At 35.3% G+C, this 26,499-nt stretch overlaps 1 protein-coding gene across 4 annotated transcripts in view; it reads left to right on the top strand.

Annotated features, from left to right (window-relative positions):
• Window positions 1–26,499, top strand: part of EML5 (EMAP like 5) — a 168,074-nt gene that overhangs the window by 39,360 nt on the left and 102,215 nt on the right. For all 4 annotated transcript variants that reach the window (XR_015721849.1, XR_015721850.1, XM_087856166.1 and 1 more), the window contains exons 5-9: window positions 2,335–2,520; window positions 4,049–4,184; window positions 5,548–5,749; window positions 19,859–19,996; window positions 25,999–26,255. Coding sequence is in view for 2 of the 4 variants with exons in the window: in XM_087856166.1 (XP_087712292.1) it covers window positions 2,335–2,520; window positions 4,049–4,184; window positions 5,548–5,749; window positions 19,859–19,996; window positions 25,999–26,255 (919 nt within the window). In the remaining 2 variants the exon portion in view is untranslated. The remainder of the gene's footprint in view (window positions 1–2,334; window positions 2,521–4,048; window positions 4,185–5,547; window positions 5,750–19,858; window positions 19,997–25,998; window positions 26,256–26,499) is intronic.

The raw sequence follows: 26,499 nt of genomic DNA, 5'->3' as shown, positions 1-26,499 counted from the left end.
AGATACGATGGTGTGGGAAGCTGCATGGACAGTGTTGGCTTTGCCACATACACTTAGCACTGTTTGACCTAGGATGAGTCATGTAGCCTCGTTGAGCTTTTTTCCCATCTTAAAACTGTGACTTATATAGTGGATTAAATAAGGCAGTATTTATTTAAGTGCATGTCATAGTTCTTAGCACATGGTCATCTTTACGAAAGTGTTCTCTTTTCCTCTCTCTATATTTACTCTCTGGTTTGACTTTAGCCTATGGTAGCCACAGTTTATTTTGCTTATGAAAGCTGAGCTTTGTTTTATAGTTATAGTTCAGGTTTTGAAGCCCATTTGGTCAGTGGTGATATTCATTCTTATGTTTACAGTTACTCTTAAATCCCTGGTGCAGATTGGAAATACTTGTTTTTCTCCCATTATCTGATTTAACAGTTTCTTGTAACAGTTAATTCCTAGTAAGTAAGGTTCTGTGTTCACCTTCTTTCTTTGTTATGCTCACTTCCATCCACATTGTCTCCAAAGCATCTTTAGCTGCCACTGCAATTCTGGTTTTGATGTTCTGGTACTGATTTGATAATAAATAGTATTAAATATTTTTTGAACAAATATTCAGTAGCAAAAGGCTCTATGTTAGGTTTTGGGTACATCATATAAGCACCGTGAAGGTAGAAATTTTTGTCTTTTTCATCTGTGATCAACAAGATGACGTTGTACTTATTGGCAAATTAATAAACATATCTTACTGTTTTATATTGTAAATAAAACTGAAAGTTCCATTTTCAGGTTTTAAACTATTTTTTCTGAACTAAGCTATATTTTTATTATGAGTTACATTTCTTTTCTTTTGGTAGAGTCAATAAAAAGTAGGGTAGATCTCTTTGCAGGCAATACCTGTGAGGATACGAAGCCCCAAAGATGATCTAGAACTTCCTTGGCTAGTACAGTAGCAACTAGCCACATGTAGCTATTTAAATTGTTAATTAAAATTAAATAAAATTTAATCAAGTCTTCAGTCATCCCAGTAGTCACATTTCAAATGTTTAAGGTCCACATGTATCCAGTGGTTGCTCTGTTGGACAGTATATGTTCAGAGAGAATGTTTTCATCACCACAGAAAGTTCTGTTAGATGCCATTGATCTGGATTATGGAACAGTAGTTATTTACTCTGAGCATGAAAATTATTTGGATACCTGAGTTTGACTCTCCAGAGATTGTCTCAGTTTATCTCGGTGGGGGCCCAGGCATACCATGTTTTATAGTTTCCCTCAGGTGAGTCTAATGTGCAGCCAAAGTTGAGAATCACTCACCTAGATGAAAATAATAGACTGAAATAGGGATTTGCTGAAAAGAAGAGAACTAGCTATCCTTGTGCACAGGAATCATGGAGCTTTTAGAATTAAAAATCATAAAGTTTCATTAAAGCATTCATTAGTTATTTGAGTGGATAAGCATCATAATTTTTAGTTTTTTGAGGCTTCGGGTTTTAAGATCTTTAGGTCTTAAAATAAGATCTGAAAGACGAGGTAAGATCTCTATGTATTAATAAATTATGTTACTTTAAGTGGTAATTTACTTATTATAAAGTTGAATTTACTCTCTGGGCCAAATTTCTTTATGCAGAACTAGTCTATATATCCTTGCCCTGTTCCATTTTTGTTTCTTTCTTTCTGCAAACTATTAAAATTTACCTGAATCCACATAAAAGAATAAAAACCCTGGTCATGAAGATTTGTCTTTGACTTCTCATTTTCCTCTAAAAATGAGCAAATTATTCTAAATTTGTTTCTCTTTTATTTTTAAGCTTTATGAGTAAAGAAATTGTTCAGCTTTGAAAATATCAATGAGAGCAACATTTTTTCCCCATCTTCATCAAAGATTGAATGTTAGGTTTGGTCCTCCTTCCTATTAGTATATAGTGTCTTGTCTTCATTTTCATTGCTAATGCATAACCAATTCTTTTACTTACCTGAGTTACAAGTAGATTTTTTTCAGAGACCAAAGGAGGGAAGCATAGCCTTTTTTTTTTTAAATAATTTTTTATTATGTTATGTTAGTCACCATACAGTATATCCTTAGTTTTTGATGTAGTGTTCCATGCCTATTTTAAAAAATAATCTAGTTCACCTTCCTTAGTCCTTAGATAAGGATCAAAACCAGTGACTTATCTGCTATAGTATAGCTCTTGACGACATTAGAATGTGAACATTTGAATGCTAATGTTTCATAAGGGGATTTCTTGGGTAATTTTTCATCTGCTCTAATATAGCTTCAAAGTATTAGAAATATTTTACATCATTTTGTAAGCATTCTTTGGTAATTTGATTATACTATGTACCTTTTAGTTCTGGAGTTTATGTGGAAATGCTCTGACCCCAAAACGAGGGGTCTTTGGTAAGACTGGTGACCTTCAAACAATTTTGTGCCTGGCCTGTGCAAGGGATGAATTAACATATTCTGGTGCACTTAATGGGGATATATATGTTTGGAAAGGAATCAATCTTATAAGGACAATACAAGGAGCCCATACTGTAAGTATATTTACATATTTTAAACACTTTTAGATAACTACTTACCTTCTTGTCCTAGAACTAAAGATTATATAATATAGCAGACTTTCTAGTCAATTCAGTTACTTGAAAAATGCTGTTCTAACTGAATTAACTTGTCTGTTTTCAAGATTTCAATGAAGAAACATTATGCAATTGGACAAACGGATGTTTATTAGTATAATTAGTACCTTGTTCAAACCAGTGCTCTGGTATGGTATCTTTATCAGAGTAGTGTTGATAAAAGACTTGATAAATTCAACCTAAAAATATTCTAGATAACTGCATTAGAATAAATCTAGTAATCTTGTGGCTAATTTGCCAGTGGGAAATTTGGGGATAGTTCTAGAAAAAAATATACCTTTTAAATTTTAATATCATTTTTTCATTAAGTGAGTGGCAAAGGAATTTAATTTTTGTAATTAATGAAATTTTCATATAAAAAAGTTAACAAATCATGGGGAAAAATCTGTTGTTAAAACCTTGTAGTTTTTTTGTTTTTGTTTTTGTTTTTTTTGATTAGGGGTTTTCAGTAGTTGGGTTCCTGACATAGAGAAAGGAACTAGAGAGTGCAGGGCTGCCACGTGATTAGCAGTAAGATCTCAGATAGAAAAGTTATTAAATGTATTAATATGACTCACTATTAAATAGATAATATGTTACGTATTAAGTATATTAAGGAACCACTTAGAACAGGACTTGCTTTGAGCAAAATGTTTGAAGACCACAAATACCAGATTCTTTTCCATAAAAATTGTGACAACTCAAGTTTTCCTCATTAGTATATAAAAATATCAGTTTCTTCCTCATACTCTTCAGTAGAGGACGTGACCACTATTGTAAATTTTGGGTGGTTTTCTGGCTGCCAAGAAGTAACTTCTTGTTTTGTTTCTTATTTGTGAAATTTCATATATTTATTAGATACTTGAAATTCCTTTTCTGTTAATTACTTTTTCTTACCTTTTGTTCTTTTTTGTTATCTTTGTTGTTGGATTTTCTTTATTCACTTGTATGTTAGGGTTATTAACCCTTCAACAGTCCTACACATTGCAGATATTTCTCCCATCTGTTTGTCTTTCCTTATGATTATCTTTTCTCATATGAAAAATTGTTTTCCTTTGTGGCTTGTGGGTAACCTGTCTTGCAAAAAAGGTCCCTCATAGTTCAAAGTTACATAAGTTTTTCCTTCTGACTCTTTTCTAACATACTTATTTCTTACATTTAGAATTTTATATCTATCTGTAGTTCATTTTTATACGTGGTATAGGCTTAACTTTGTTATGCCCATATTGGTCGTATATTGTGTTCATATATATATATATATATATATATATATATATATATATGTATGTATGTATATATTCATTCATAGATTTATTTCTAGATTCTTATTTATGTTTTCTGATATTTATTCCAATGTCCTATCAAAATCTTTTAAAGTGGGTTTCTACCTACACACAATAGATTTTCTTTAAGAGTATATATTAAGTTATTTTATTTTCTCTGCTAGGCAGGAATTTTTAGTATGAATGCTTGTGAAGAAGGCTTTGCTACTGGTGGCAGAGATGGCTGTATTCGTCTTTGGGATTTAACTTTTAAACCGATTACTGTGATTGATCTCAGGGAAACAGACCAGGGATACAAAGGTAATAACAAAACAAATGTCTCACTACTAGGCAAATTATAAATGTAGCAAAGATTGTCTGTTTCTTTTAGTAAATATGAATGTATGCTTTGTAAATATAAATGAGACTCAATTTGCCCCTTCATACTGTGTGCATTTAATTGAATTCCTTTTATTGAAGAGGAGAATTTGCCTAAAGACAGTATAGGTTTACTGTTATGATGAGGATTCTTTTGTATATCTAATGCTTGCTATAATGGGACTTAGAGATGTGATACATGCTTGCTTAGGTAACCTTGGATTTTGAAAATAGTTACATTTAGCATTCTAATAGTAAAATATTTAGCAAACTGTTGAAAATAAAGTGTGTTGAGGATTGGGGAAGGTTTTGCTCAGGATGATTTAAATGCATATAGATGTTTTTTTCCTTCATCCAAATTTGTCAGCAGTTGGCAGATATTTTCTTCTTTGGGGATTTAAAAAATTGATATAATGAAACCATCTTTCACTATAAAAATAACCCTGTTAATCACTAGTGTGGTTTCATAGGAGTAGGATTGGAAGTTGCAGAGGCCTGTGTTTAAGCCTTATTTCAGTCACTTACTAGGTGTGTGACCTTGGGCTACATATTTAATGTCATCCATAAGTGAAAATAACTATCTCATAGGATTAAATGAGCTAATTTAATATATGTAAAAATGTTTAAAAGTGGCGCATAGTAGTCATCCAGTAAATGTTAACTGTTATATTATTTTCATTAGTTTTGCTGAGCATTATTGTACTTTAAAGTTTGCAAAATAATTTGACACTTTTTTTTATTTGACCCTCACAAGAACATTGTGAAGTCCACAGCACCTTTATGTTGGCTATGTTATACAGATGAGAAAACAGAAACACTAGATTTGCTGAGGTTACAAAAGGGATTGTGGAATATATAGAAAAAGTAGAAGTCTCTCTTTTTTAATGATTTTGTGAGCAGATGGAAGAAATGAAATGTAGACACATGAAAAGTCAGTTTATTATAAGAGAAAATATAATGCAGTTCTATACAGGTAGTTCCTGAATAGTTGCTTTTTGCGTGGTGCAGACTATGCCATAAGACTTTGGCTAAAGAAGTGGTCAGACTACGACTGAAGTTGTCTAATAAGAAGAATGTATGTCTTGAAGGATGCATAGGAATTAGGTATATCATATCATTTGCTATGTGGAGTATCATTCCATATAGCAAACTACATGGAAAATTGAAGAAAATGTGTGGATCAAAGACTTGCAGATTCCTTTTATCTGACATCTAAGGTATAAAAGGTACAAAAATTAAATTGATTTAGCAGCTTGGCATTATATCATTACAGCATTTATCTTAAATACAATTTACTTTTGATTAGGTTTGTCTGTGAGGAGTGTGTGTTGGCGAGGTGACCACATTCTAGTTGGAACACAGGACAGTGAAATTTTCGAAATTGTGGTTCATGAAAGAAATAAACCTTTCCTAATTATGCAAGGGCATTGTGAAGGTGAACTTTGGGCACTTGCCGTCCATCCTACAAAACCTTTGGCTGTGACTGGAAGTGATGATCGTTCAGTCAGGTAAGCAAATTAAAATATAATTGCATAGGCTGGAATTTGTCCTTAGAGAAACGTAAGAAAAGCTTAATAAAAATACTTCAGTTTAAATATCAACAGCTTGCAATATAACAAATGAACATAATTAATAGCTACTTAGTAGAATTAACAATTTATAAGATTTTTTTCTCTTAATAACATAAGTTGGAGTTAGCTACATATCAAAATATACACAGCTATTTCTGCCTTTTTAATAGCCATATAATATTCCACTGCAAGGGATGCCGGGGGTGGCTCAGTGGGTTAAGCGTTTGTCTTCAGCTCAGGTCATGATCCTGGGGTCCTGGGATCAAGCCCCATGTCGGACTCCCTGGTCAGTGGGGAGTCTGCTTCTCCATCTGCCTTCCCCCCCACACTGTACTCGCTGTCTCTCTCAAATAAACAAAATCTTTAAAAAAAATATTCCACTGCATGGATACACAGTAATTTATTTGACTAAATCATTTTTTTTAAGTTTAAGTATAGTTGACATACAGTATTAGTTTCAGATGTACAACATAGTGATTCAACAATTATATATTTTACAAAATGCTCTCCACAATGAATATAGTTATCCTCTGTCACCACACAAAGTTATTACAATATTGACTATATTCCTTGCAAACTGGTGCAGGCACTCTGGAAAACAGTATGGAGGTTCCTCAAAAAGTTAAAAATGTGAACCTCCCTATGACTCAGCATTTGCACTACTAGGTATTTATCCAATGGATTCAAAAAATACTGATTCAAAGGGGCACACGCACCCCATTATTTATAGCAGCACTATCAAAAACAGCCAAATGATGGAAAGAGCCCATATGTCCACTGACTGATGAATGGATTAAAAAAAAAGATGTGGTGTATACATGTACATATACATACATACCTACACACGTACACATGGAATATTACTCAGCCATCAAAAAGAATGAAATCTTTCCATTCACAACAATGTGGATGAAACTAGAGTGTATTATGCTAAGCAAAATAAGTCAGAGAAAGACAAATGCCATATGATATTACTCATGTGGAATTTAAGAAACAAAATAGATGAATGTAAGGGAAAGGAAGGAAAAATAAAGTAAGAAAAACAGAGAGGGAAGCAAACCGTAAGAGACTCTTAACCATAGAGAACAAAGTGAGGGTTGCTGGAGGGGAGGTATGTCAGGGAATGGGTTAAATGGGTGATGGACATTAAGGAGGGCATTTGTGATGAGCGCTGGGTGTTATATGTAAGTGATGAATCACTGAATTCTGCTGAAACCAGTACTACACTATATGTTAACTAACTTGAATTTAAATAAAATCTTGGAAGTAAAAAAAAAAGAAAAACAATGATTGGATCAGCCAAGAAATCAAACAGGAAATTAAAAAAATACGTGGAGACAAATGAAAATGAAAATACAATGGTCCAAAATCTTTGGGATGCAGCAAAAGCTATTCTAAGAGGGATGTTTATAACAATACAGGCCTACCTCAAGCAGCAAGAAAAAGCTCAAACAACCTACCCCTACCCCTAACGGAGCTAGAAAGACAACAAACACAACTCAAATCCAGCAGAAGGAAGGAAATGACAAAGATTAGAGCAGAAATAAATGATGCAGAATCTAAAGAAACAATAGAACAGATTGGTGAAACCAGGAGCTTGTTATTTGAAAAGGTCAACAAAATTGATACACCTCCAGCCAGACTCATCAAAAAGAGAGAGAGAGAGAGGGAGGGAAGGGACTCAAAATCAGAAATGAAAGAGGAGAAGTAACAACAGACACCACGGAAATACAAAGGATTGTAAGAGAATAGTATGAAAAATAATATGCCAACAAACTGGACAGTATAGAAGAAAGGGATAAATTCCTGGAAATATGAAACCTACCAAAACTGAAACAGAAGAAGTAGAAAATTTGAACAGACTGATCACCAGCAGTGAAATTGAATCAGTAATCCAAAAACTTCCAATAAACAAATGTCCAGAGTCTTCACAGGTGAATTCATCAAACACTTAAAGAAGAGTTAATACCTATTCTTCTCAAACTTTTCCAAAAAAGTAGAAGAGGAAAGAACACTTCCAAATTCATTCAATGAGGCCAGCATTACCCTTGTACCAAAACCACGTAAAGACACCACAAACAGGCCAATATCTCTGATGAGCATATAATGTGATAATCCTGAATAAAATATTAGCAAACCAAATCCAATAATATATTAAAAAAATCATTCATCACAGTCAGGTGGGATTTATTCCTGGAATGCAAGGGTGATTCAGTATTTATAAATCAATCATTATGATATATCACATCAATAAGAGATAGGATAAATAACATAATTTGCCTCTGTTTTAATAGATCCAGAAAAAGCATTTGACAAAGTATAACATACATTCGTAATGAAAACCCTCAACAAAGTAGGCTTAGAGGGAACATACCTCAACATAATAAAGGCCATATATGAAAAACCCACAACTAGTGTCATACTCTTTGGGGAGATAAGGTCAGGAACAAGACAAGGATGTCCACACTCACCACTCTTACTCAACATAGAACTGGAAATCCTAGACAGGAATCAGACAAGAGAAAGGAATAAAAGGCATCCACATTAGTAAGGAAGGAGTAAAATGTTCACTCTTTACAGATGATGTGTTATTATATATAGAAAACTGTAAATACTCCAACAAAAAAACTGCTAGAACTGATTAATGAATACAGTAAGGTTACAAAATCAATGTACAGATAACTGTTGCACTAATATTGCAACAACAGAAATTAAGAAAACAATCCCATTTACAATTGTACCAAAAATAATAAAATATCTAGGAATGATTTTAACCAGAGGTGAGAGACCTGTATTCTGAAAACTATAAAACTTTGATAAAAGAAATTGAAGATGACACAAAGAAATGGAAAGACATTCCATGCTCATTGATTAGAAGAACAAATATTGTTAAGATGTTTATACTACCCAAACTAATCTACAGATTTAATGCAATCCTTATGTAAATAACAGCAGCATTTTTCACAGAATTAGCACAAATAATCCTAAAATTTTTATGGAACCACAAAAGACCCGAAATACCCAAACCAATCTTGACAAAGAAAAAACTAGAGATATCAATTCTGGACTTCAAGTTATATTGTGAAACTATAGTAATCAAAGCAGTGTGGTATTGGAACAAAAAGAGACACATACATCAATGGAACAGAATAGAAAGCCCAGAAATAAACCCTTGATTATATGATCAATTTATCTTCAATCAAGGAGGCAAGAATATACAGTGGGAAAAAGACGGTCTCTTCAACAAATGGTGTTGGGAAAACTGGACAGCTGCATGTAAAAGAATGAAACTGACTGCTTTCTTATACCATACACACACACACACAAAAAAAACTCAACACAGGTTAAAGACCGAAATGTGAGACCTGAATCCTAGAAGAGAGTGCAGGCAGTAATTTCTCTGACATTGGCCACAACATCTTCTTAGATAGGTCTTCTGAGGCAAGGGAAACAAAAGCAAAAAATACTTCTGTGACCACATCAAAATAAAAAGCTCCTTCACAGCAAAGGATACAACCAACAAAACTAAAAGACAACCTACTGAATGGGAGAAGATGTCTGCAGATGACATACCCAGTAAAGGGCTAGTATCTAAAACATATAAAGAACTCATACAACTCATCAATTAAAAAAACAATGCAATTAAATGGGCAAGAGATGTGAACAGACACTTCTCCAAAGAAGACATCCAGATGGCCAACAGACACCTGAAAAGATGCTCAACATCACTCATCATCAGGGCGATGCAAATGAAAACCACAATGAGATATCATCTCACAGCTGTCAGAATGGCTAAAATCAAAAATGAAAGAAACAACTGTTGGCAAGGATGTGGAGAAATAGGAACCCTTGTGCACTGGAAATGCAAACTGCTGCAGCTACTGAGGAAAACAGTGTGGAGGTTCCTGAAAAAATTAAAAATAGAATTACCCTACTATTTAGTAATTGCACTGCTAGGTATTTACCCAAAGAATACAAAAACACTAATGCAGAGGGATATGTGCACTCCTGTGTATATTGTAGCATTATTTACAATAGCCAAGTTATGGAAGCAGCCTAAGGGTGTCTGCTGATAGATGAATGAATAAAGAAGAAGGGGTATATACATACAATGGAATATTATTCAGCCATAAAAAAATGAAATATTGCCTTTTGCAACAACATGGATGGATCTAAAGACTATGATGGTAAGCCAGAGAAAGACAGATACCATGTGCTTTCACTCATATGTGGAATTTAAGAAAAAAAATTCACAAGGTGAGAGAAAAAAAAAAGACAAACCAAAAATAGACTCTTAACTATAGAGAACAAATGGTTGCCAGAGGGGAGGTGGATGGGGGGATGGGTGAAATAGGTGAAGGGGATTAATAGTATACTTACCTTGGATGAACACTGAGTAATATATGGAATTGTTGAATCACTGTATTGTACACATGAAACAAATATAACACTGTATGTTAACCACACTGAAATTAAAATAAAAATTAAAACATAATTATTGATAGGTATGTACTTACTGCTATTTTGTTAATTGTTTTCTGGTTGTTTTTAGTTCTCTGTTCCCTTTCTTTTTCTCTTGCTCTCTTCCCGTGTGGTTTGATAACTTTCTTTAGTGTTACACTTAGATTCTTTTTTCGTTATTTTTGTGTATCTGTTATAGGTTTTGGTTTGTGGTTACCATGAGGTTTAAATATAGCATCCAAATATATAGCAGTGTATATTAAGTTGGTGGTCACTGAAGTTCGAACCCATACTAAAAGCACTACAGGGGTGCCTGGGTGGCTCAGTTGATTAAACGTCAGACTCTTGATCTCAGCTCAGGTCTTGATCTCAGGGTTGTGAGTTCAAGCCCCAAGTTGGGCTCCAGGCTGAGTGTGAAGCCTACTTAAAAAATAAATAAAAGCACTTCATATGTATTTCCTCTTTCATATTTTGTGTGTATGATGCCATATTTTACATCTTTCTATTCTACGTATCCCTTACCTAATTTTTGTAGATGTAATTGATTTTACTGCTTTTACCTTTTAACCCTATTAGTAGCTTTTTAAGTGATTGATACACTACCTTTACTATGTGTTTGCTTTTACCAGTGAAAATTTTTCCTTTCATAATATTTGTATAGTCATGGTCTTTTCTGCTTAAAGAAGTCCTTTAACCTTTCTTGTAAGGCTGACTTAGTAGTAATGAACTCCTTTAACTTTTGTTTGTTTGGGAAAGTCTTTCTCTCTTTGGTTCTGAATGATAATCTTGACTGGTAGATTATTCTTGGTTTTAGGTTTTTTCCTTTCAGCACTTTGAATGTATCATGCCATTCTCTTCTGGCCTGCAAAGTTTCTGCTGAAAAGTCAGTTAATTTCCTTATAGGGTTTCTCCTGTATTTAACTAGTTAATTTCTCTCGCTGCTTTTAAGATTCCCTCTTGTTTTTAACTTTTACTGTTTTGGTGTGGACTTCTTGGGTTCAGCTTGTTTGGGGCTCTCTGTACTTCCTCGACCTGGATGTCTGTTTCTTTACTCAGGTTAGGGGAGTTTTCAGCTATTATTTCTACAAATAAGTTTTCTGCCCCGTACTTCTTTCTTCTCCTTCTGGGACCCCTATAATGCAAATGTTAGGAGGCTTGATGCTGCAGGGGTCCTTAACCTGTCTTCATTTTTTTCTTAAACTCTTTTTTCTTTTTGATGTTCAGTTTGGGTGGTTTCCATGACCCAGATGACTGATCTTCCAGATTATTGGTCCTTTCTTCTGCATCCTCTGGTCTGCTATTGCTTCCCTTTAATGTATTTTTCATTGCAGTTACTGTATTCTTCAGCTCCGGTTGGTTTTTTCTTTATAGTTTCTCTTTGTTGAAGTTCTCAGTAAGTTCATCCAGTCTTCTCTCAAGCCTGGTGAGCATCTTTATGACCATTAGTTTGAACTCTCTATCAGGTAGATTGCTTTCTTCCATTTTGTTTAGTTCTTTTTCTGATCTTTTGTCTTGTTCTTTGATTTGGAACATATTCATATTCCTTTGTCTCATTTTGTCTGACTCTCTGTGTTTATTTCTATATATTAAGTAGTTCAACTACATTTCCTGTTTTTTCCTGGTCTACATAGTGGCCTTATGTACAAGGTCCTGCCTCATGTACTGGGCTCCTGCAGAGCCCAGTAGTGTAATCTCCCCTGGTCACCAGAACCAAGTGCCCCAGGTTTCTCCCTGTGTGGGCTGTGTGCACTGTCTTGTGATTGGGCCACAACTGATGTGGGAATGCTGGTAGGTGTGGCTGGCCCCCCTTCCCTGGTGCAAGAATCATTTTGGAGGGACATTTGTCTGGCCTAGGGTGCCAGGTGTGGCAGAGTGGTCGTCCGTTTGGGGAGACATCAGCCCTGACTGAGGCTGCTCGCCAGGTGTGGTGGAGTGGGAGTCACTTTGGAGAGGCACCTGTCAGGGCAGGTAGGTTGGATGAGATGGGTCCATAGGGGAATCCCACTGCAGCACAAGTAGTGCTAGCAAGATAAATACAGAGTGTCAGCTAGGCTGAAGGAGGGCAAGAAAATGGTACCTGCTAGTACTTCCATTACCAGAGAAAGCTCCTACAGATTCCTGCCCCTCCAGCATGCACCCTAAAATTAGTCTCTTTCAGATATAACCCAGGTGCTTTTCAAACTGCTGCTGCTTCACTGGGTCTCTGACCAAGTGACAAAGTGTGCTGATCCCTTTAAGAGCAGAGTCTTGATTCCCAGTTACCCTCTGGCTCTCCTGGAGTTAAATTGTGCTGATTTTCAAAGCTGCTGGAATTAAGCCCCACTTATTTTCAAAGCCATAGGTTACAAGGTCTCATCTTTATAGTGTAGGTACCTAGGGCCTAAGACACCTGATGTGGGGCTTGATCCCCTTCTCCTCAGGGTGGACCTCCACATGTGTGATACTCCTCCTGCTTGTGGGTCTTTATGCTGGGGGTGTGGTACCTGACCATGTCTCTGGTCCTCCAACCCTTCTCATTTTGGCTGCTACTTTATGTCGTTAGCTGTAGTTGATCTGTTCTGCTAATCTTCAGGTTATTTTCAGAGTGACTTGCATTATATGTGTCTGTTGCTTCTAGGTATACATGGGAGGAGGAGAACTCAGAATTCTCCTGTTCTGCTCTCTTCCTAGTCCATTATTGATGAGACATTAGGTTCTTTCAGTTTTGTGCTAATTAAATAAAATGCTTACAATGAATATGCTTTTACCTATACTATTGTATACATGTGTAAGTATGCATATCTCTATAGTAACTTCTAAGTGTTCAAATGATATATGCATTTTAAATTTTGATAATGCCTTATAGAAAGGTAATAAGAATTTATATATGTGTCCACAATGCATGGCAGTGCCTATTTTCCCATACACTTAGCAGCACTGATTATTATCCCAAAAGGTAAGAAGTGATCTCCTGTTATGTTGTGAAAACATGCATTTCTCTCCTGTCGAGGTGTGTCATGTTTACATATATTTAGAGGACATTTGTATTTCCTTTTCTCTGACCTGTCTGGTGAAGCTCTTTGCCTGTTTTCTGTTAGTTCATTGTTCTTTCTCTAATTACTTTAAAATATGATCTAATATCTGTCTACATTTTAAAGAAATTAGCCTGTTGTCTATGATAATTGTTCTCAGTGTGGTTCCTGGACCAGCAGCATCAATATTCCTTGTAAGAAATGCAAATGCTCATGCCTTATCCAGGACCAAGTATCAGGAATTCATCAATTCATGGTTTGATAAGTCTTCCAAGTGGAGGTGATGTACACTAAATTTTAAGAACTGCTGGTCAGTTATATGAGTTGAGATATTTTTGTCCACCTTATTTTCTTTTTCCCCATTTCATCTGTAAACGTTTTTGTGTAAAAGATAACTTTAAAAATCACCACAGTACTGTTTTCACACAGCATTCCTTTGGCTTCTTAGAGTTAGGCTCCAAAGAAGGTCCATATACAGCAGTTGTTGATGTGTCCTTTAAATCTTGTATTCTGTGGCTTCCTTCTTCTCTCCCCCCTTTTTTACTCTTACAGTTTTTTTTATTTTTAATTTATTTTTTATTATTATGATATATTAGTCACCATACCGTACATCATTACTTACAATTTTTTTGTTGAAGAAACTAAGTAATCACCCTCCAGAGTTCCCCACATTCTGGATTCGGCTAATTGCACACTCCATGTATTTTAATACATTCTCTCTTCCCTGTATTGTATAAAGTGATAAGTAGATCTAGAGTTTTGATGAGACGCAGTTAGGAATTTTCACCAAGAATATTTCCTGGTGGTAATGTGTATCTCTGTTTGATGATACCTAACATGTAATCTCTTTTTAAAATCATATTAACAGCCATTGATGGTTATTATCTAGATCAGTGTTTCTCAACCTTTTTTTAAATTGTTGCTTTGCTAATGAGAATTTTTAGATATTCTTTTCCCAAGTCATATCCCCTTCACACGAAATTTTAACACCACAAGAAAAGTACATATCTGTTTTTGTACTGTGGCCCATTAGAGAGCTACCAACCATTGTAATATTTAAAATTTTCATTCCTGAGAACTAATTTTTAGCCCCTTTGGGGCAGTATTGCTCCTGTCAAGAACCCGTGACCTAGATCTTTTATTAAGAGTTTCATATAATAGTATTTTAACTTCACACATATTCATTTGTTAGCTATCATATGTCTATAAAAAGAATTTCTCATCAACCATTTGCTTATCCTGCAAACAGTTTGTACAGGAAAACAAGAAAGTGCTTAATTCTTTCCCATTTACTAGTTTAAAACGTAGTTGGTTCCCTGGAATGCTTTGTATGATCTGTTCACATTTCTTGCCATTTTTTGTAGGGTTATAGGTTATTTCCTCCTTTATTTTTAGCAGGTTTTTAAAAAAAATGTTATGGATACTAACTCTTTCTGATGTAAGTTGCAAATAATTTTCACCAATTTCTTACTTGCTCTTTACTTGCTTAGGTTGCTTTTTGCCACACAAAAGCTTTTTTGCTGTTATTTTGTTTTATGAACTTAATATTTTCTTTTATGCCTTCTGAGTTTTCTATCATAGAGAAATCTGCAAAGTTAAAAAAAGTTTTTAATATATGCTTCTGTATACTAATGGCTTTATTTTTTATTTTAAATTTACTTGAAGAAATGAGGTGGGATACAACCTAATTCTTTCCAGATAACACTGATTTTTAAAATGATATGTTAATCAGTCATGCTGTTTTCTTTCATTGTGCTACTCGGTTTTATGGGGATGGGAGATGCCATAGCTCTGTGTCCACCTGGAAATTTAGTGTGGGGCTACACATTACCCATGTGCTTTGCTAGGAACTGTCTTATAATTCATTTTAGGAGAACTGCTATTACCAGTTGCTGCATAGCTGTTGAAAAAAAGGTCACTGGTCTTTTTAAAAGTAATTTATCAGACTCCTGTTCTGCTTTTGGTGGGCAAGTAATTTGGAAGGAACTCACATTGAAAACAACTAAAAATCCTGGTTAAAATACAAAATATTCAAAGAACAGTCAAGATATTAAGGATCTACTAGCCAAATTGTGAAAGAAAATGGGAGTTTAGGGGGCACCTGGGTGGCTCAGTCATTAGGCGTCTGCCTTTAGCCCAGGTCATAATCCCAGCGTTCTGGGCTCAAGCTCTGCATCGGGCTCCCTGCTCATTGGGAAGCCTGCTTCTCCCTCTCCCACTGCCCCTGCTTGTGTTCCCTCTCTCGCTGCCTCTCTCTCTGTCAAATAAATAAATAATATCTGAAAGAAAGAAAAAGAAAGAAAAGAAAAGAAAAAAGAAAAGAAAAAGAAAGAAAATGGGAATTTAGGAGCACCAGTGGGCCAAGGCTACTTAGCTCTGGGGGCATTTTTCTTCTTGTGACTAAACTTGGGCTTTGTTTTTTTTGTGTGTGTGTGTGTTTTTTTAATAATATTTTTTTATTATGTTAGTCACCATACAATACATCCCTAGTTTTTGATGTAAAGTTCCATGATTCATTACTTGCGTATAACACCCAGTGCACCATGCAATACGTGCCCTCCTTAATACCCATCACCGGCCTATCCCAGTCCCCCACCCCTCTCCCCTCTGAAGCCCTCAGTTTGTTTCCCAGAGTCCATAGTCTCTCATGGTTCATTCCCCCTTCTGGTTACCCCCCCACCTTCTTCCCTTCCTTCTCCTACCGATCTTCCTACTTCTTACGTTCCATAAATGAGTGAAACCATATGATAATTGTCTTTCTCTGCTTGACTTATTTCACTTAGCATTATCTCCTCCAGTCCTGTCCCTGTTGCTGCAAATGTTGAGAAATCGTTCTTTTTGATGGCTGAGTAGTATTCCATTGTATATGTGGACCACATCTTCTTAATCCAGTTATCTGTTGAAGGGTATCTCAGCTCCTTCCACAATTTAGCTTTGTTTGTGGCTTTCTCCTAGGGCAAGGGGGCAGATGTCAAGACCCAGGGCCTATCCAAGGAGAGTAGGTCAGCATACTTTACTAGAACACTGGGCTCTGGAAAAAATAATCCCCTGCAAGTTTGTGTGGGAATAGAAATCTTATTTCAAGTTTTGGTAGCGTAGGAAGAGTAGTATTAAACTGCTTGATGATGTTATTTAAACAGCATTAGTTGTGGGACACCTGGGTCTGCCTTGGGCTCAGGTCATGATCCCAGAATCCTGGGATCAAGCCCTACCTCAGGCTGCTTCTCCCTCTCCTTCTGCCTACCGCTCCCTCTGCTTGTGCTCTATCTCACTGTCTCTCTCTGTCTGTCAAATGGATAAATAAAATCTTTAAAATAAAAAAAATAAACAGCATTAGTTCTTGTCCAGATAACTTGACCACAATATAAGTTTTACATGTAAGTGCTGCTTTTGCCTTATAGTTTTAGATTGAGTTCATTAAGAAACAGTATCAAGTCTGCAGTGAAAGCTAATTTCCAAAGCTATTCAGTTGTTGAGGGCAGTTCTGGTTCAGAAAAATTTCATTCTTTTTTTTTTTTAATAATTTTTATTTTGTTATATTAGTCACCATACAGTACATCCCCAGTTTTTGATGTAAAGTTCCATGATTCGTTATTTGCGTATAACACCCAGTGCACCATGCAATACGTGCCCTCCTTATTACCCATCACCAGCCTATCCCAATCCCCCACCTCCCTCCCCTCTGAAGCCCTCAGTTTGTTTCCCAGAGTCCACAGTCTCTCCTGGTTCATTCCCCCTTCTGATTACCCCCCCTTCATTCTTCCCTTCCTTCTCCTACCAATCTTCCTATTTCTTATGTTTCATAAATGAGTGAAACCATATGATAATTGTCTTTCTCTGCTTGACTTATTTCACTCAGCATTATCTCCTCCAGTGCCGTCCGTGTTGCTGCAAATGTTGTGTACAATGGAATATTACTCAGAAAAATTTCATTCTTGACTTTGAGATCAACAAAGCGCAATAACTTTACTGCTTTTAAGCCATTAACTGCTGTGTGGTACAGCAAGGCAGGTTTTTGAACTTCTATTCCCGACAAAACTTCAGCGCTAACAATGGTTCGATCCCCCAAATCAGATGAAGTTCATGTTAACATTACTGGTTCATAAACACATTCAATTTATTTTTTTGAAAAATACTTGCTAAAGAATTAATACAATGAATAATCATAGGCTTTTTAAACACCTTACATTTTTATAAGTTTTGTAAATTTGCCTAGGCCATTTTCTTCTATCCATGTTTTTCAACACCATCTAATTCCTCCCTACATTGTATTGGTTTAGTTCTTTCTCACCTATGACTTTGAAAACATTCTAGCCTGTAGTTGTTCCACACTGACTAGTCATAGAAGCTAATTTTTCATCACTTCAAACTTGGCATTGACTCCTTGAATAAACAACTGAGTAATATTAGTAACATCTGTTGACTCATCACAATCCAAGGAAACCATTCAACATTATGTCTTGTTTTTTAATTAACTGTTGGTGGTTTTCCCAACACCCTCAACTTTTTGAGAAGCTGTTCTCACTTTAGAGGCTAATAATCTTAAACAAACTTATTTTCTCTGGACACATTTCTTTAGGCACTGCAATTTAAAATGATATGGTTAATCCATTACCAATAAATGGCTTTCCTTGTTTGGCTAATAAGCCACTTAGAAACTTACTTTTGTTGACATCTCATTTTAATTGTTAAACTCTAATTTTTCTGAACATTGCTTTCCTGTGAGTCAAATATATGGCAAGGAGTGCTTAGTCTAGTAGTGTTCATCTATATCTTTATTTTTTAGGACAACTATAGTGTCATTGTGTAATAAATACAGTGCTTTACTGTCTAGGTCAGTAACTATCATTTATACTCCACTATGCCTTAAAAATGCAAAATTGGAAGTTTACTTTCTCTTTTTCTTCTCGTTTTGACACAATGGATGTATGTGGTTAACGCACCTAGCACTTGAAGTTCTATCAGCTGTGCCCCTGCAATTTGTAGTGCGTGGAAGAAGCAGTGCAAAGTGATGTGAGTGTTGCATACTGTCTGCCATCCCTTTTGCAACAACTCCACTCTGCCTCTGTAGTGTGAAAGCAGGCATACCTAATATATATACAAAAAGTGTGGCTGTGTTTGCATGAAATTTGATTTACAGGCACTGAAATTTGAATTTGCTATAATTCTCTCATGTCTCAAAATGTTATTTTTTTCCAACCCCTTAAAAATGTAAAAACCGTTCTTAGCTTTCCAAACTGTACACAAACAGGCATTGGTTCCAGTTTGGCCCACAGGCTGTTTGCTGACCCCTGTGGTGGAGCATAAAGTCTTTGGTAAATACATTTATTGTTGAAATTTGAAAGTTTTCCTTTGGAATCAGGAAAAAGACCGTGATGTCCACTTTCTCCACTGTATTTGTCACCATTGTATTCAGCTATAGACTTGGAGTCTCTGTCAGTACAGTAAGGCTAAATATGTATATGTATAATACATTTATATGGATTGGAAAGGAAACAATTCATTTGCTGATGTTATAATTATATATGTAGAAAATCTAAAAAAATACAGAGAAATTATTGGAATTAAAAAGATAATTTAACAAATTTCCTAGCTATAAACACAATATACAAAAACTTTTTTCCCATAAAACATCAACAAATAGAATTTTTTAAAAAAGATACTGCTATAAAAACATTTTAAAAATCTAGTTTTGCCGATCTTTTCCTAACCTCTTGGGGTGGATATCTGTTAAGTTGTAGCATTTATTTTTATATTATCTGTATTTAAAGTTCCTCCTACGTACTGTTTCAGCTGAATCCCACAAGTTTTGATATGAAATTTTTTATTATAACTTCAAAATATTAACTAGTTTTCATTAATTTTTTTTGTCCTTTGGGTTATTTAGAAGTATAATTCTTAATTTTCAAACAATTAGGATTTTCTACTTTCTGTTATAGATTTCTAACATTAGAGTGTGGAACAGACTCTGAATTTGCATAGTCTTAAGTGTTACTCTTAGAAGATAATACATATATATGGCATATGCCATATACCACTATAATATATATATATATTTAGTGTGTGTGTGTGTGTATCCCCTTTGATCAGGGCAAAAATCATCTACCTAAAATAAATAATTGGAAAAAATGGATGTCATTACATTGTTTTAAAAATAAAAGATTCTAGGGGCACCTGGGTGGCTCAATCAGTTAGGTGTCTGACTCTTAGTTTTGGCTTAGGTCATGATCTCATGGGTCGTGAGATCAAGCCCCATCTCGGGCCCTCCACTCAGCTGGGAGTCTGCTTGGAGATTCTCTCCCTCTGCTCCTCTCCCCAATTACACTCCCTCTTTCTCTCTTTCGAATAAATAAATCTTTAAAAAAAATTAAAAGATTCTATAAACTCTTGTTTTTTAAAGTATAAACAGTATTCCTTTTTTCATAGATCAGAACTCCTTGCCACAAAAGCATATAAAAACTAGGTTTATATTACTTTCTTAGATGATTATTTTAACCAAAATCTTTTCATACAGTTCATCATTTTTAAAGCATACATTAGTTAATTATTCTTTTATTTTAATTAAATGTTACAGGATATGGAGCCTAGTAGATCATGCACTAATAGCAAGGTGTAATATGGAAGAACCAATTCGTTGTGCAGCTGTAAATGTAGATGGAATCCATCTTGCCCTTGGAATGAAGGATGGCTCATTCACTGTCCTTAGAGTAAGGTATGGTATTGGGGTAGAAATAGAAACAAATAGTAAATTTCTGTTAAGTGATAATGTGCAATACTCATTGTTTTTACCCATTTCATTTTCACCCTCCTTTTGTATTAACATATATACACACACATATATATTTCAGATATTAGTTTTATTTAAATATATTTATAAAAATGGCTCTGTCAGAAAATTGTTAACTCAAAAACCTTGGTTTAGGGGCTTAAGAATGCTTAGTGGATTAATCGCTAAAATTTTGAGCTATAAATTTGGGTTTCGTCTTCCATTCCTTGGTAGTATTGATTTTTAGTAATGATCCTCTGCCATTGGTGGAGGGGGCTGGTGGTGACCTTGAGGCAGTTAAAAATGGGTGAAAGGATTTTTGTTGTTATTTGCAGCTTTATTCTTTGAAAAAAAAATGCCTGCATCTTTTCTTGTTTGTTTGCATAATTAGAAAAGTTAAACAAATTTGTTAAAGCAGTTCGCATCTCATGTTGAATTATAGGTCCGGTGCATTCAATTGAGTTCTATATAGCTGTTAAAAATTTTGCTGTAGGGGCGCCTGAATGGCTCAATAGGTTAAGCACCTGACTCTTGATTTTGGCACAGGTCATGATATCAGGGTTGTGAGATCAGACGCCCTATTGGGCACAGAGCCTTCTTAAGATTCTCTCTCTCCTTTGACTCCCCCCACCCCAACTATCATGCCCTCTTTCTTAAAAACGAAAACACACTTTGCTGTAGTTCCATGTGTGTTCACAAGCATATGTATGTATGAAATCCTTCTTTTCTAGCTTAGTGAATGGTAGGACCCTTTCAGTTGCCCAATCCAGAAACCATTAATTCCCTTGTCTAGTTAATCACAGAGTTCTGGAGAATCTACTTTCCAAGTAGCTTTTAAATTAATCTGCTTCCTCCCATTCTCACCATTGTACTCTTGTATAGGCTTCTTCCATCTAACTGGATTGGTGGGTAGCACTGCAGCTGGTCTCCTTACCCCCTGTTTTGCTTCCCTCAAGACTTTTTTTACTCTACGTTTATAGTGATGCCTTTTAAAACACATTTGTTTGCAGCCCTCCTCTTTGGTAAAAGCTTCACACTGTCCCCAGGTTGAAGTTGATAAGCCTTAACATAGCCAGTAGTGCCCATCTCTCCAGCCTGTTTCTTTCTGCCTCGGTCTCTTTCTTCAACTGTATGAAATAGCTTTTGCTTCTTCAGATACATCATGTTCTCTTGTACTTCTGAGTTTCTCTAGTTTTGACTCTTTTCTTGAGACAGGTTTTTACAGTGAAATATGCTGAGATTTTTCTCTTCTACTTTTTTAATTGTGATAAAATATATGTGTAATATAAAATTTACCATTTTAACCATGTTTCAAAATTCAGTGGCATAAGTACATTTACATTGTTTTGCAACAAGAATTTAAGATGCTTGTAAAAACCCCTAAGAGTTCCTCTCATATTGCTTCTATGCATTAAAAATAGTGATTATTTTTGTTAATTGTACATTTACTTGTCCTTTCAATTGTATGCAAGTAATTGGGTGAATAAGTTCTTATCTCTTATAAGGCATTATTTCAGCAACTGAGTCCACATTGCTGACAGGACCATTGGAATGGTGATTATAACTATTAAATGCCTTTGTAGTTTAACCACAAAATTTTAACTTACAAAATATTCTTAATCCTAGATTTCCCTGGTCACTGTTTTCTTCTTGGTTTGCAATACATATTCTCCATATCATAAAGCAGACTTTATAAGTGTAGCAGTCTTAAAGTACCCTCACAGGAGCAGTCATGCTATGATTGGAGGAACATAGACTAGATTCACATCTAACACACTGATTCTTAATGTGGGGTACAAGGCGATGTGCCAGCACAGTCACATGATTTCTAGAGCATCTCTCTTCCTTTTGATAAAAAATGTTACCAATTTTATGTTAAAAGAAATATATCATGGAGTCAAATGAAAAAATGCAAATATTTTTCAAATTAAAAGATTCATATATGTAAAACTTTGACTTGTAGAAGGCTGCATGGTGTTATCCACAGCAAACTCCTCAGAGTCACTCATTCATTCTCATGAGTAGGTAGGAAGACTTCAGTGGAAGAGCTTGATAAGCACAATTAATAAATTTCCTGGGGATAGAATAAGGTTTCCCGAAGAGTATGGGATAGACTTTAGTTGTAAAAGCATTTTCGTTTTAGATTCTACCAGCAGCTAGCCATTTGTCTGTTTCTGACAGTGTCACTACCACATTATATCAACTGCAAAAGGATTAGGAGAATTTTTCCCTAAGTAATCACACATTCATTTAAAAACTTTTTTCAACCTACTTTATTTTGTCTGTCCCATTTCTTGGGAATAATTAAGTCCCTAAAGTTGTTTCCTGGTTTTAAAAGGTAACTTTGTATAGGTCCATTATTTTTTCACATCAAAGGTTTTTGTCCCTCTCTAGCCCTGAAAGAGCACTATCAAAACATGCTCAAGTAGGGTGCCTGGGTGGCTCAGTCACTTGAGCATCCGAATCTTGATTTTGGCTCAGGTCATGATTTTGGGATTCTGAGATTGAGCCCCTTGTTGGGCTCCACACTCGGCGGGGAGTCTGCTTGAGATTGTTTCTCGCCCTCTTCCCACCTCCCACAACACTTGCTTTCTCGCTCTCGAATAAATAAATAAATCTTTAAATAAATAAATAAAATTAATTAAACAACATGCTCAAGTATATCCTGTTTTAAAATGACTACCTCAAACCTAAATCCCCTCTAATTATATCACATTTCTACTCTTTCACAGTAAAATTCTCAAAAAACTAAGTAATTTACTGTCTGTTTTCTTCTAATTATTGACTTAATACCCATGATGCAGTATAGCTTTTGCCTTCATCTTTACATTGAAAAATTCTTGCTTATAGAACCCTGTTACTAAAGCCGGGAAATATTTTTTGCTTTTCATCTAGGTTGATTCTCAGCAGTATTTGGCCCCCTTAACCATTTACTCCCTCTCAAAGCGTTCTCTTCCCAGGCTTTGAATATTAATTCTCTTTCTCTTTTCAGCCTGCTTCTCCTGCTTCCATTTTCTTTATAGGCTAATTTATCTTCTGCCTACCATTAAGTATTGGAGGGCCTCAAAGCTGAGACCTAGGTTTTCTATTCGTCTGTCTTTTTCCCTAGGTAATCTCATCCTGCCTCCAGCTTCAGTTACCACCTGTAGCCTGATGGTCCCAGATACGTAGTTCTGGCCCTGATCTCTCCACTGAATTCCAGTTGTGTAATCCAGTTGTGTGTTTAACATCACTTGAATGTCTCAAAGGCCGCTGCAATTCAGCATGTCCAAAACTGAATTTAGGTTCCTCCCTCCCGGCTAAAAATGTTAACTCAAAAATTAAGGCTAAAAACCTTAAGATTTGTGAGGGCTTTTGTGATTTTCCCTCAGTCTCTCTCATCAGACTCATCTCACACTCTAGCCCCTTTGCTTGTTGTCAGTACAGCTACACTTTATTGGCAACAAGCGGAGCTTCAGTTCTTTGTCTTGCTGTCAGCTCTTTCACATACATCTCTGCTGGAACGTGGGCCCTTCACCTCCCAATTCCTGGCTTCTGCTAAGCGATTAATCTCGTTAACTCCTCAGAATGAAGTTTAACTTCTACTTCCTTTGGTCTGTCTGCACTAACTCCCCAGCTAGGAACTGTCTTCCTGTTCTATGCTGTGAGCAGCACTGTACTTTCACTTCTGTGATGTGTTACAAATTGCTAATGTATGAATATTCCCAGGCTTTGGCCGGCCTCCCTGTTTCCTAAAGAAACCATAGAATTCACATATCAGTTTTCCAGAAGACTTAATTGAGAATTTTTAAAAATTAATACACTTTCATCTAATAGTCTTCTTTCCTGTAAGTTTGTCAAAACTTCATGAGAGAAGATAGTCACAATTCATAAGTTGGTGTAGTAACGTAATACATACTATAAAAGAGTCCATCAGAGCTGTGTGTGTGTATGTGTGTTCACATGTGCGTGCACACCTGTGTGTGTGTTGGTAAACAAGGACATAAACCACACTTATTTCTCTCATTACCTGGGAACAATTAAGTCTCTAGGAAAAAGGTTGTATACACCAAAATAGTTCTGAAGAATTTTCAGGGAACATTTAAATTGTTTGTGAACAAGAATAGAATGATAAAATCTTTAATAAAAAAGGCATAAAGAGTAAAAGCTATCAAATAGTGCCTTAGATGTTTTCTTAAAAATCTTGTTCTTTGTCATATGGATGGATAGGTGGATGGATAAATATGGAGAAAAGGAAATCAGATGTGTGGACTTTATTAAAACATAAAGGAAGGGGTCACTGGGAAAGGCAGAAGTCGCTGCACAAGTCTGCGCTTAGGTGGAGAACCTTGTAAGTTGCAGGGTTTAAGACAAAAGTGATGTTGACCAGGAAAGCTTTTTTTTAAAAAAGGATTTTCTTCATCTTTTTTTGATCCCCTTTTATATAGTTTTGATCCCCTTTTATGTAGTTCGGGGCTGATCTCTTACTTTGTATGATTAACACCAGGGTAAAGCTTTTTTTAAAAAAAGGTTTTTCTTCATTTGTCTTGTTTTAATCCCCTTTTATATAGTTTTGATCCCCTTTTATATAGTTAAGGGCTGATCTCTTACTTTGCATGATTAACACCAGGGTAAAGCCCAAATTCCTTAGCAGCACATCAGATTTGTCACACATTGTCTTCAGTGTATCTCTTTAACCCCATCAAGTCACTACTTTTCCCACTTAGTCTTATATCTACATTGTGGTATCTGCTATTCTCCAAATGTGCCTTATACTTGCATACATCCATGCTGTGTCTTTTTCCTGGAAAACCTTTCCTCATCTTTTATTCTTAGCCAGATCCTCAGGTTTTATGCTCAAAATATAGATATCATTCGTCCTTGGTCCCTTCCTGCCTTTAGTCTAGTCTTAACCCTTTTTCAGTATTTCTTACAGAATTTCCCACATACCTTTTGAGCACTCAACATTTTATCAGATATAAAGTACAATTACTTTCTATCCATCTCTCACAGAAGATGAGTTCTTCTTTGTATCCCGTATGCCTAAAACACAGTTGTTAGTATGTGTTACTGAAAAAGAAATTGAGTTTGATTGCTTAAAATTGTCCACTTAGAAACCTTAAAAATTGAGAAATTTCAATTTAAACTTTTAAAATAATTATGTACATGGAGCATTTCAGGTGGGTAATGCAAAATTTAAATCAAAAAGTTCTTGGCATTAATTGAAAATAGGAATTCTCACTTCCTCCTGCTCCTTCTCCTTTACTGCCTCCCTCTTCTCCCCCTCTCCACCAACTCCCCACAACTTTGGAAATTCAGTGGTGTTAAACTAAGTGTTTATCCATTTGTATGACTGCTATCAATCCTGTATTATTTTGGAAACTCAGTTATAAGGCATCAGTGAAAAAAGTGTTTAACTTTCCTGGTTGACATGGTCTCTAATTGGGAAGAATTTGTATTAAAAAAAGTCAGGTTGAAATAAAAATAGTGTAGCTATATAAAGATAAACATTCAAATATGTTACTGAAATAATACAAATCAATTCTTCTTTTCTTTATTTCCTGAATGTAATTTTGTACATTTGTCTCATTACAAAAATTTATTTGAAAATCACGGTGTTTATAATTAAGCATTTTTCATAAACTCAGTATTTCCAAGGAGCTTCATCATAAAAATCTGTGACTTTATCTCCCTTATTATATGACTCTGGAAATTTAGAATGAATCTTTAAACTACTTTAAAGTAATTAAAGAACCGAGATTCAGCATTTTCCTTTACTTTCAGCATATGTTGTCCTCATATATTTCTGTTCAAGAAAGTAATTGTTCCTGAATTAATATTTGTCTCATGTATATTTGCTTTGTGATTTATACTTGATGTAGCCTCCCAGCCATTTTAGACATATTTGAAACTGAAACTAATTCTGTAATGACTTGATTTCATGTGTTCTCATTATTTTTTCTTTACAGAGATATGACCGAAGTTGTACATATTAAAGATAGGAAGGAAGCAATTCATGAGTTAAAATACTCACCAGATGGAACTTACCTTGCTGTTGGGTGTAATGACAGCTCGGTTGATATCTATGGCGTTGCGCAACGTTATAAAAAAATGGGGGAATGTGTTGGATCACTTAGTTTCATCACGCATCTGGACTGGTCCTCAGACAGTAGATATTTACAGACAAATGATGGAAATGGGAAAAGACTTTTTTATAGAATGCCAGGTAATAGTTTCTAATAAATTGTATGTAATTTGTAGGTTTTGAGTGCCTGTAAAATATTTTGGAATTTGAGTAGAAGCAGAGTGTAAAATACATTTGATTATAGGATATTAAAGAAGATCTGAGCTAATATTTCAGGCCTTGTGATCTTTTCTATAAGGCTGCTTATTATATTGAAATTCTTTAAATTTTAATCCTTCATAATTAAAACTTCGGTTGGAGGATCTAAGACCTACTTTATGTCAAA

This window comes from Ursus americanus, chromosome 26 (assembly GCF_024610735.1).
Source record: "Ursus americanus isolate L20-20 chromosome 26, mUrsAme1.1.p, whole genome shotgun sequence".
Classification (NCBI taxonomy): Eukaryota; Metazoa; Chordata; class Mammalia; order Carnivora; family Ursidae; genus Ursus; species Ursus americanus.
The sequence above is the reverse complement of the archived record's forward strand: the minus strand, read 5'-3'. Positions and strand labels throughout refer to the sequence as shown.